The sequence below is a fragment of the Neoarius graeffei genome, chromosome 5 (genome assembly GCF_027579695.1).
Source record: "Neoarius graeffei isolate fNeoGra1 chromosome 5, fNeoGra1.pri, whole genome shotgun sequence".
Taxonomy (NCBI): Eukaryota; Metazoa; Chordata; class Actinopteri; order Siluriformes; family Ariidae; genus Neoarius; species Neoarius graeffei.
In genome coordinates this window covers 86,831,646-86,844,191 of record NC_083573.1, presented here as the reverse complement: position 1 = coordinate 86,844,191, position 12,546 = coordinate 86,831,646, and the positions used below count along the sequence as shown (strand labels likewise).

Below are 12,546 nucleotides of genomic sequence, written 5' to 3'. Positions count from 1 at the left end.
GTATAGATTTCAAAATTATTGATATTATTTTGCACTAATGACCAGATCACTGTACATTATCCCACTTATTACATGGCTACTTGCTAAGGAAATCAATAATTTGACACAAAAATGGTTTTATTTATTTGTATTATTGCTTCCGCTAATAGCGTGGTCCCTAGCAACAGTCTGTGAAACAGAAACAATAGACCGTAGAATGCCATAATTGACCTATCAGATTTGAGTATTCAACAAAGCTGTGTAATAAAGAACAGATAATAGTGGTCCATGGGCAAGTTCCAGATCAATTTCTGTAGATCAAACTGAGTACCAGAGTAAAATACTATAATAGTGCCTATTAACACGTGTAGAATAATTAACAGTTATTCTACAAAATCGAGTCGTACATGAGCTGATAGCCGACGAGGCCAAAGCACCAAGTTGGCCATAAGCCATGCATGATGAGATTGAGTGGAATACGGTAACTGTTTTATTCCATCCATATTCACTGGATTTTGAGACACAGGGCATTTTTATTTTTATTTTTTGCAAATTCAATAAATAAAAACTTTATACAAAACATCCGACAAAATCCTTTCTGCTTAGAATGTAAACAAACCAGCGAAATGACAGGAGCAGTTGCAATAATAATAATTCTTGATAAATAAAAAAGATACATTCTTATCATCAGATACTTTCATTCTATATTTTTTTGCTTTTTTTGTATTTTTTGGGGTTTTCTTTTCGAGTAGAATTTTTATTTCATCCTCGGTTGGTTGAGCAACATGCGCTGCCATTTTGTTTTCTCTACTCATAGTATATGAGCTGATAGCCTAGTAGTACTGTAGAGTAGCTAATCAGAGCACGTGATTTATCATATCCAGTGAATGTGGATATAATAACATGTTATTGGCTAGTTATTATTTATCCAAAGGCAGCTCATCAGACCAGAGACTAGTTACAGGGCTCGAGACGTTAGGTGAGAAAGGGGAGAGTTTTCACAAACTTACATCGGTTTTTATTTTTCATTTCATTTCCCTTCACTGGCCTGATTAACGGACTGATTAGTGAACTCACTTCAAATTCAAAACAGATGTCACATGTGTTCAGAGTCCATTTAGAAACACGAGTGAAAACAAAATGTACCCACTTCAAATTTATAGTCACAAATTATTAATGGTTACACATTAAAAAGAAACTGCTGTGTTAACTGCTTACTCCATCTTTTGTGGGCACTGAATAGTATGTAACTGGAGCGTTTTTTTTTAATCGAAAACCTCCACTGTAGAAGACCCTCTGAATAATGATGCCTCTGAGAACTAAAAAAATTCTAGCCGTAAATGTGACCATGGACCCTTGTGGAAGAAAAAGATTATTCAATTTTAATGTGGCAACAACAAAATGGCTAACAATCCATCAGGCAGAAGGTTCAAAATACCATTTTCTCTTGCGGTTTTGAATGAGGAGCAGTATTAAATCCAGCTAAAGCCTCTGACAGCTTGAAGCAACTGCAGTATTTCACCCTGAAACACATTTTGGGCAATGTAACTGCCCTCCAAATTTGTGAAATGGTATCTGACGTCATTAGTAAATACACTGATATGATATTATGAATTTATTGATTTATATAATGAATTGTACTGATCATGCGTGATTATTTAAAATTTGGTGTAATATTCATTATTGCAGTAAAATTAAGAACTCCTGGAGTTATTTAAAGTCGGCCACCGACTGCAATGCACTCGCAGTGCCATTAGGACTAATTATAGTACTATGCACCTGTTCCGAATTAGAGCGCAATCACAGTGTGTGCTTATAATGACTCTCAGTACACACAGACTGCCATCATTCTGAATTGAAAGATCTTAGCTTTGGTGTTCCCCAGGGATCAGTCCTCAGACCCAAACTATTTACTCTGTACCTACTCCCACTTGGTGATATAGCTCATAAACATGCTGTCCACTTCCATATCTACACTGATGATTGTCAACTGTACGTCGCATTCTCGAGAGTGAATGCTTCCATGGAATGGTTACTTGTTGAGATTAGACAGTGGATGGTGACAAACATGTTGAAACTAAACGATAATAAAACCAAGATCATTGCATTAGATGGTCCTCGTCGCAATCCCGTCAACTTGTCACCAGTCAGGGTCAGTAATGAGGCGATTCCTGTTTCCAAATCTTTGTGTATTCTTGGTGTAGATCTTGGCAATAACATGACTCTTAAAAGTCATATCTGCAGTGATGCTAAAAACTACTTTTTTATGCTGAAGAATATGTTTAAGATCAGACGGTGTATTGATGAAGCAGTAGCTAAGGCAATGGTGCAGACAATGCTAACGTCCAAGCTTGATTACTGTACCGTTATCCTTTATGGCTTTCCAGAGTGTACAGTAAAGCACCTCACCAGGGTACAGAAGATGTCTGCATGTTTCATTTCACAACATGGCAAATATGAGCACATAATACCCGTCATGAAACAACTCCACTGGTTGTCTATGCATCAGCGGATTCAAGTCCTGGTCATGATCTTCAAGTCTCTGAATGGCCTTTCTCCACCGTACTTTGAAGAACTTATCACAAAGAGGCCCTTAAAGAGAACTAGAACAGACAACAACAATGATTTGGTGGTTCCTCGTATCAAGAGAAGTTCATTTGGTGGAAAAACGCTAGCCTATGCAGGTCCCAAGTTATGGAATACCTTGCTGAGAGAACTTAAAGGAGAACTGAAGGCAATTTTTTTATTATCAAAATTCTATTTCTCTCATTTTATTAAATATAGGAACGCATTTTTGGTTGCTATTTTGTCACTGCTATAGCAAATTATGAGTGTTTGAAATATGCTCTGTAATATATCAGTCCATATGTCAAAGCAATGGCCGTAAACGAGATTCACTGAGACCTGTGTGAGACATCGTAGGACAGAAGTAAAATGTACAGCGGAAATCAAAGTGACCAACATCTGCCAACATTGTCAAAAGACGCCTGCACCCTCTTTCGAATACTGATGTAATCAAGCCGGAAGTTTTGTTTGTTTTGATAGCAATCAGGAAAGTTTGAAAAAAGTAGGCAGTAATCGTCATTTAAACTCGTTTTTGTGCAATATTTCATTTGGAAAACAGTTTTCAAAATGGCAGCACTGACACCTGGCTGACACTTCACATTTCGAAGTCTCGCACAAGTCTCGTGAAGATCATGTGGATAAGCGACGCCTGCCATGGACCAAACGAACTAAATTCAACACGGCTAAAAACCGAACAGGCCGATAAGTATAATATTTAATTGCAATTAGCTGCCAATACAAGTCACGATATAAGGTTACTAAAACCGAAAAAGTAATTGAATAACACATTAATTAAGAAATAAAGTAAGTTTAAAAATGACTTCAGTTCTCCTTTAAGTCATGTGAACAAATTCAAGAAACAATTGAAAACCTTCCTATTTAAATCAGTTTATGCTTCTTCGATTCTGACTTGTTTATTGAAGTTTAATGATCTTTTAAATTATTTTTATTCTGTAGTGATTTTAGACTTGAAGTATAATTATTGTTTGTTTGCATTTTTTTTATTGTAAAGCACTACAGAGTGTGCATATATAGCGCTATATAAATGTAATAAGTTATTATTATTTTTTTAATTATGTCCCTCACTGGTTGTTGTTTTTTTCCACTGGTACTAATTTCATGAAATTCGGTATCAACAAGATTCCTCAAATTTCAAGGACTTTACGGAGGATCCTTGCAGAGTGGATGATAACAGTTTTCTGCAACTCAACAATTCTTGTTCTTATTCCCAGATCATCTAATCTCTTCGATAATTGTCTTGGTGTTGTACCGAGTGCTCCTATTACGATCAGAATGACTTTTGTTCTCATATTCCATAGCTTTTGTAGTTCTCTTGCTAGATCTTGGTACTTCTCTATTTTTAACCCCGCCGACAGTAGTCGGAAGGGTTATTATTTTCACCTGCGTCAGTCTGTGTGTGTGTGTATCTGTCTGTCTGTCTGTCTGTCTGGGTGTCTGCAAGATATCTCAAGAACCAATGGATCGATTTGGACCAAATTTTGTACATGTGTTGCCAATCACCCAGGAAGGAAACCATTAAATTTTGGAGGTCAAAGGTCAAAGGTCAAGGTCATGGCAGAACTTCGAAATTTTCGCCCAATGTATTTTAATAGGGAAAAGGCGGGGTTTGCACTCGTTAGAGTGTCCCTGTCTAGTTTCTGTTTCTTTTTCATTTACTCTACTGTCGTATGGTATGGCAAAGTCTATTATTTTACATTCCTTCTTTTCTTTATCAATCAATACGGTATCAGGTCATCTGGCTTCTATGGCATGGTCAATCTGGATGTTGAAATCCCACAGTAACTTACAGCTGTCATTTTCTGTTACTGTTTCCAGTTGGTGTCGAACGTACTTTATATCTTCGGCACAGTTCCTGATGAATTTTTCTTCCTACCCAATCATGCTTACGTGTATACTCTTTTTGAGCGAGCATGTTACATTCACTTTCAGTGTGATTCACTGTTTCGTCTCCCTCTCCACACAACCAGCACTTGCTCTCTTCCTGTGTTTTATCAATCTTTGCCTTGATAACATTGGTTCTTATTGCTTGTTCTTGGGCTGCTAAAATGAATGATTCGGTTTCACGTTTTATTCCAGTTCCTTTAAGCCACAACCATCTTTCTTTTCCTGCCTCATGATCTGTTTGTCTTAAAAACTGGCCATGTTGTAATGTTTTCTCCTTCCAGTCCTGTTTTCTTTCAGTTTTCCTTCAATTCTTAAGTTCAGTCACACCCTCTCCTTGAAAATCATCCATCTGTCTTGCAGCCACTAACAACCCTTTCATTGCTGCTTCTCACATAATTCTCTAATCCAAGCTTAGCAAGGTCAATAGCATCTTCTACGCTCAAAAATCCTCTGCTACCTTCTTTCCTGGGGATATAAAGTCTGTTTGTATTGCTTTTTGGGTGCAATCCCTTATGCATCGTTATTAATTTTCTTCTCTTCCTATCGATATCTTGCTTTTCTTCCTTTGTCCAATCTAGAAAGTTAGCTGAGTACCTAATTAAAGAGACTGCCCAGATGTTAATCCCTTTAATCATGTTTTCCCCATTCAACTTTGTCTTAAGAACTTTTCTCAGTCTTCTCTTATACTCCTTCTGACTTTTCCTTCATTTCTTGCCATTTTACTTTATCAGCGTGTAATATTCATAGATATTTGTAGCTTTCTTTGTCTTCCAATTATTTAAAAAAAATATATATTATTATTATTGTGGTGTAGTGGTTAGCACTGTCGCCTCACAGCAAGAAGGTCCGGGTTCGAGCCCCGTGACCGGCGAGGGCCTTTCTGTGTGGAGTTTGCATGTTCTACCCATGTCTGCGTAGGTTTCCTCCGGGTGCTCCAGTTTCCCCCACAGTCCAAAGACATGCAGGTTAGGTGACTCTAAATTGACCGTAGGTGTGAATGTGAATGGTTGTTTGTCTCCATGTGTTGGCCCTGTGATGATCTGGCAACTTGTCCAGGGTGTACCCCGCCTCTCACCCATAGTCAGCTGGGATAGGCTTGCCCGCGACCCTGCACAGGATAAGCGGTTACGGATAATGGATGTATTATTATTATTATTATGTTTGTGCCTCCCACGACCATTGCTCATTTCACAACCCTGCCTTTCTCTTACGATTTTGAACGGCTTGTCTGCCTGTTTGTAAATAAACACTCTTCCTGCAATTACATCCATCCATCCAGCTGTTTACATGACACCAGTAAGTGTTTAGCTATTATACCTTGGACACATTTCCAATAATGATGAGAGAATTCATTAAATCTAAATATCAAAACAGAGTTAAAGCACACTGCGCACACGTTCTCATTTCATAGCCTCAGTTTTGTGTCTCATTGGCACATTAACCTCATTCATCTCATCTCATTATCTCTCACTGCTTTATCCTGTTCTACAGGGTCGCAGGCAAGCTGGAGCCTATCCCAGCTGACTACGGGCGAGAGGCAGGGTACACCCTGGACAAGTCACCAGGTCATCACAGGGCTGACACATAGACACAGACAACCATTCACATTCACACCTACGGTCAATTTAGAGTCACCAGTTAACCTAACCTGCATGTCTTTGGACTGTGGGGGAAACTGGAGCACCCAGAGGAAACCCACGCGGACACGGGGAGAACATGCAAACTCCGCACAGAAAGGCCCTCGCCGGCCACAGGGCTCGAACCCGGACCTTCTTGCTGTGAGGTGACAGCGCTAACCACTACACCACCATGCCACCACATTAACCTCCATTTTAAAAAATATAACTTTAGCATACTGTATAAAACAAACAACTTAAAGAAGAATGATTAAAGAAAAAAACTATTCTTTTATCATTCTTGTCTAAGCTTAATACTTAATACTGTCATGAGGTATGAAATAATTGCCTTCTTCTAGATAATTGTGAAAAAAAATCAAATGTTAAATAAATCATAAATACTAATGAATGTTAGTGGAACCCATATTACTAAATTGAAGTCATTTAACAGTTATTCCATGAAATCGATTCATACATGAGCTGATAGCTGACGAGGCGTGTAGCACCGAGTTGGCTATAAGCCATGTACAACGAGATTGAGTGGAATAACTGTTTTATTCTAACCACATTCACTGGATTTTGAGAAACAGAGCATTTTTATTTTTATTTTTTGCAAATTTGATAAATAAAAACTTTATACAAAGCATCCGAGAAAATCATTTCCGCTTAGAATGTAAACAAACCCCCGAAATGACAGGATCAGTTTGTGAAAAATGCTATAATAATAATAATTCTTGAAAAATAGAAAAGATACGTTCTTACCATCAAATACATTCATTCCATATTTTGTTGCTTTTTTTCTTTTTTGTATTTTTGGGGTTTTGTTTTCGAGCAGAGTTTTTATTTCATCTTCAGTTGGTTCAGCAACATGCGCCACCATTTTGTTTTTCTCTACTCACGGTATATGAGCTGATATCCTAGTAATAGAGTAGCCAATCAGAGTGTGCGATTGCTCATACCCAGTGAATGTGGATAGAATAATACATGATATATAATTAATACAACCACTACTTGGTTAGCGCTGTCGCCTCACAGCAAGAAGGTCCGGGTTCGAGCCCCGTGGCCGGCGAGGGCCTTTCTGTGTGGAATTTGCATGTTCTCCCCATGTCCGCGTGGGTTTCCTCTGGGTGCTCCGGTTTCCCCCACAGTCCAAAGACATGCAGGTTAGGTTAACTGGTGACTCTAAATTGACCGTAGGTGTGAATGTGAGTGTGAATGGTTGTCTGTGTCTATGTGTCAGCCCTGTGATGACCTGGCGACTTGTCCAGGGTGTACCCCGCCTTTCGCCCGTAGTCAGCTGGGATAGGCTCCAGCTTGTCTGCGACCCTGTAGAACAGGATAAAGCGGCTATAGATAATGAGATGAGATGAGACAACCACTACTATTAGATGCTTATTCTTTGCGTCCTTCTCATTTGTGTATTTCTGCGTTAATTTAAATTGCATTTGTATTGCCTCTTTTTTTTATTCTATATCAGTTCCCTTTTTTTGTGAAAGGAATGTGCTTGTCTTGAAAGTCAGTTGTCTAGACACAAGTGAAAAACTGGCAAACTAAAAAAAAAACCCTGACCCCTTGGTCAGACTGAAAAAGTATCATCTTGTTGCGGGTAATTTTTTCACTTTCTTTTTTAAAATTGTATCCTTTATTCAGTTCAGAAAAACTTCCCTGAAAAAGCTACCTGAAACAAGTTGATGTATTTTCAGAATTGCACATGGGACATTTTAATAATGTGAATGCGCGAGCCATAAATTCAAGTTAAACGCCTGCTTAAGTAGAATACGGACAGCTTTCCCTGCCTACAGATTGAAGTAACTTTTTCGAACTTAGCTTTCCGACACTGAATACGGTCCATGATGTAGAGAGAACAAGCACCAAAAGTTGCCCAGAGGTCTTTTATATCAAGTCTCTACAAAACAGAGCTTCGTATGTCATGTCCCTACAGACTAATTAGCGGTTTTGCAAATAGGGTCCTTTATCTCGGGAATGATTGATATCTCCTTTTTGTGCCAGCATGCTACTGTGTCTCTGTCAGCTCTTTTCTTTTTGTCTTTTTGTCTTTTTCTCATAATACCCCCCCTCCCCCAGAGGCTCAGAGGAAATATGAGGATAATTGCGACTCGCTACATGAAGAGTCCGTGTCAGAGACGGCAGAGAACTCGGCTGAGGAGGCAGGCGAAGGGACGCTAGACGCAGAGGCCGGAGAGATGACTGACGGAGGAGAGGATGACTACGATGAAGAGGGCAGCACTGATCTGGTATGGTCAGCTCCATGGGGAAGAGAGATAGTATAGGCCTTGTCACGGGTGACAGCAATGAGGGTTCACTCCCTCCCCTCTATTAAACATAATGCAGTGGAATTATTCATGACCGTCGATCTGAGGGCCGTGTCAGAGATGTGGCACGTCCATCAACGCCATTTGGTGCATACAGTAATTAAGAGCAAGTGCACCGTGCAGTCCAATTGCATTGAGAGAGAAACAGATAAAGTGGATTTGATGCAGAGATGCAGACATTTGCTGTCGTTAAACAGAGGAAAAGAGCCAGGGAGTGTGTGAGGGAGGGAGTGCCTAAGTGTCTCGGCGAACACACAGATAATGTAGCAGCCATGCACAGACATTTAGTGTCTAATATATCACATGGATGATAGCTTTGAAAACTAATCGAGTTATTTCTGGGCTCCTTTATTTGGGCTAATTGAGCTTCAGCGGGTCATGTGAAGTCAGAGAAACTCCGAGACGTGACTCTGTCTGTCTCATATTCACTCACCTACTTCAGAGGAATAAACACCGTCTCGCCCAAGGTTCACCGCTGGTTCACTGAGGCCACACACTCTGTTATATTTATTAGCCCATTTAAAGGGCAGCCTGAATGAATCACGAGTGGTATGAACACTTCTTCTCTCTTTAATGGAAGATAATATTTTTCAGAAGCAGACTGTTCCTTCAGACAATCATCCTTTGTCAAGGTCACAGTCATCACAGATAACAAATGGACCGAAGGGAGACGTCTAACTTCATTTCAGTCCGGCAGACGGCTTGTCTTTGTCATGAGAGAAGTGGAGGTTGAATGAGATGGTTTTGTAATCTTTTTTTTTTTTTTACAGATAGAGAACCATGTGTCTGACATTGATAACTAAAGGTAAGCTGATCCATGCATCCATGAATATTTATATATTTTCAGCCTGAGCACATGGGATTTCAATGCGTGTTAGTTTTTCATCCTGAAAGCAATCCAAGCATACTGAATGGCAAAAAGAAGCAGCCAATTATCATCATGGGGACAGATGGGGAGAGTTTAGATTTCACTTAATGAATATATAACAAACTAATTAGATCTAATTGTTTGGTCAATAAAACCTGCTGTGGTTGAAAAATAGCATGCCTTATCAGCCAGGCTACTGCCTTTTTCCTCATTCATAACAGCATCTCTTTTACAGTATATGTTCTATAGTATACAGTGCCTTCCACAATTATTGGTACGCCTTGGAAAGATTTTTAAAAAAAGGGATTAGAAAAAAATCCACCTTTTGGTTTTACCGTATAAGGTTAGAGAATACAGAGCAGAGCGTCTGAGACCATTCAAATGTACAGAATCTCTCTTTTTGATTGAAAATGTCCTGGTATTTCATGGAGTCCATGATGAGAGGTACCTTAACAAGGTTTCCAGGGCCTTTAGAGGCAAAACAGGCCCAAAACATCACAAAATTTCCATCATATTTTACAGTTAGGATTGGAGTCTTTTCATTATAGCCATCCTTCTTTTTACACCAAACCCACCTTGAGTGTTTATGGAGAAAAACACCATTTTTGTTACAAACCCCATTTCCAGAAAAGTTGGGATATTTCCCAAAATGCAATAAAAACAAAAATCTGTGATTTGTTAATTCACGTGAAACTTGATTTAACTGACAAAAGTACAAAGAAAAGATTTTCAATAGTTTTACCGACCAACTTCATTGTATTTTGTAAATATAAACAAAGTTAGAATTTGATACCCGGAGCACACTCATAAAAGTTGGGACAGAGCCATTATTATCATCGTATTACATCACCTTTCCTTTTAAGAACACTTTTTAATCATATGGGATCTGATGATACTAATTGTTGCAGTTTTGCAGTTGGAATTTTTGTCCATTCTTGCTTGATGCAAGACTTCAGCTGCTCAACAATCCATGGTCGCCGTTGTCTGATTCTCCTCTTCATGATGCGCCATACATTCTCAATAGGAGACAGATCTGGATTGGCAGCAGGCCAGTCAAGCGCACGCACTCTGTGTCTGTGAAGCCATGCTGTTGTAGCCTGTGCAGAATGAGGCCTGGCATCATCCTGCTCAAATAACCATGGACTTCCTGGGAAGAGAAGTCGCCTTGATAAATATATCTCTCTAAAATACCAGTATATTATTATTAAAATATTATTTTAATAATAATATTAATCTCTTCACTGTACATGGGGCAAAATAGACTTCAGCCCTCTTCCAGGCAAGTTTGTAACAGTTCCAGTTGGTGTCCACTTTTATTATTATTATAATTATTATTGCTCTAACAGTAGAAATGGGCATTTTCAGGTGAGTAGCTATTTTTTATAACCCTTCCCTGACTTATGAAGGTCAACACACTTCTCCCTCATTTGCTTTGTGTGTTCTCTTATCTTTCCCATGTTGATGGATGACTAAGGGAATTTGTCCTCTGTGCCACCTCATATTTCTTCCCCAGTTAATCAGGAAGTCATGGATTACAGCTTGAAAGTTCCTACACACTCCAATCACTCACTCACTCACTCACCCTTATGCCCTGTAGGCCAATTGGCCTGTCAGTTGCTAGCGTCTTACGAGGCTTTCTGTGTCTATCTTGAGTACACTTCATCTACTGCTGGCTTGCTCGGCCTGTCACAGCTTTGCCAGACAAACAATCGTTCACATACACACACATTCACACCTATGGGCAATTTAGAGTAGCCAGTTAACCTAACTGCATGTCTTTGGACTGTGGAGGAAACCAGAGCACCCATGGAGAGAACCTGCAGACTCCACGCAGAACATGCAAACTCCACCCCATTGTCTATGAGGCGACAGTGCGAACCAGTGCGCCACTGTGCCACCCTACACACGCCAATCAACTCAATGGATTGAGTACTATAATGTGCTATAAATTCCATCAACGTTTTATATCTTGATTAATACAGAATCCACAAAAAATGTAATGGAAGATATGTTTAAGATTTTAAAAAATTAGACATTTTAGTCTCATTTTAAATTTAAATTTACAATTTAAATGGGAAACACGCTTCAGTTACTGTACATTGTGTTCACCATCATTTCCAGGAGTGCCAGTAATAGTGGCACATGCGTTTTTGTTGAAAATAATTATTTCTTGATGAGCAATTTAGATTTGTCCTCATTTTTCAATGTGAGATGAAGTGACTTCACCAAAAGGTGGATTTTTTTTCCTAACCCTTTTTTACTAGGGGAGCCAATAATTGTGGAGGGCCCTGTATGTAATATTGGTCAAGACATTTGTCAAGACTATTTGTCACAAAACCATGCTCTTTGCACTGTCTTTTCTCTTGCCAGGCCGTGCCAAATGGGAAATCAACGCTGCTTTGTCACTGCAGTGTCAGATGGGAAGGAAGCGTGAAGTGAAACTGTGGGAAAAGCTTCAAAAAAGGGAAAAGGAAAAAAAAAGAACTGATACCTTTTAGAGAGACAATGAGAGCAGGCGTATGACTGGTTCTGGTGAGAGGTGAAACAGTGCACACTCATGGACAGATCTCTCACAGCCAGTCCATCGCTCAGCATTTCATTGGCCTTTATTTGATTACCTTAAAATATTCAATATTCATTCAGAGGACGGAGCTTAACATTGCTTGTATAGAGTGAAAATAAAAACGAACTACCGAGACCTGATTATCTGCTTTTTAAAGTGGTTTTACACATATATTATGATTTGTTGTGGCATTATACGATGCATACGTTTTGTTCTCCATTTGTAATGTTCCAGCTTGAATATTCCAGCTCGTTTTATTTTCATGAAATGTCTGACCGAATTCGAGTTTTCTGTCTGTGTGATAATCCATGTAAATATAGTGGCACTTCTGTGCAGAAAAAAAGGAATATATTGTTAAAGAAAGTGCAGTGCTGTTAGTAAGACTGAAAATTTATTGGCGTTCATCACCTCACACATTTCTTTCATTGGATTTTCCCGTTCTGCAGTGGAGGAAAGCAGATGCTGCTGTAGCTGCTGTGGCTTCCCTCCGGCAAACACTGCCATGTGTCTGTTTGCAGTCACACTCATCTCTCTCTCTCTCTCTCTCTTTCCATCTCTAATTCCCTCTTTGTCCTCCTCTCATTTCATCTCCCCTGCCTTTCCGTAACTTACCATCTTTCTCATCAGCCCCTGAGCTCGTTCTCGTCCTTTTCTTTTCTGCAGCCTCTCACAGTGCTGTGTAATGACCGCCTGAGGTGTGTCGTCCCCACGCAAGCT

The 12,546-nt window shown here is 39.4% G+C and overlaps 1 protein-coding gene across 1 annotated transcript in view; it reads left to right on the top strand.

Moving 5' to 3' along the window:
• Nucleotides 1-12,037, top strand: part of LOC132887112 (RNA-binding Raly-like protein) — a 582,616-nt gene extending 570,579 nt beyond the window's left edge. Inside the window, exons 7-9 of the mRNA XM_060922495.1 lie at nucleotides 8,151-8,320; nucleotides 9,169-9,203; nucleotides 11,637-12,037. Of these exons, the coding sequence (XP_060778478.1) occupies nucleotides 8,151-8,320; nucleotides 9,169-9,201 (203 nt within the window). The 3' untranslated portion in view covers nucleotides 9,202-9,203; nucleotides 11,637-12,037. The remainder of the gene's footprint in view (nucleotides 1-8,150; nucleotides 8,321-9,168; nucleotides 9,204-11,636) is intronic.
• The last annotated feature ends 509 nt before the right edge of the window (nucleotides 12,038-12,546 follow it).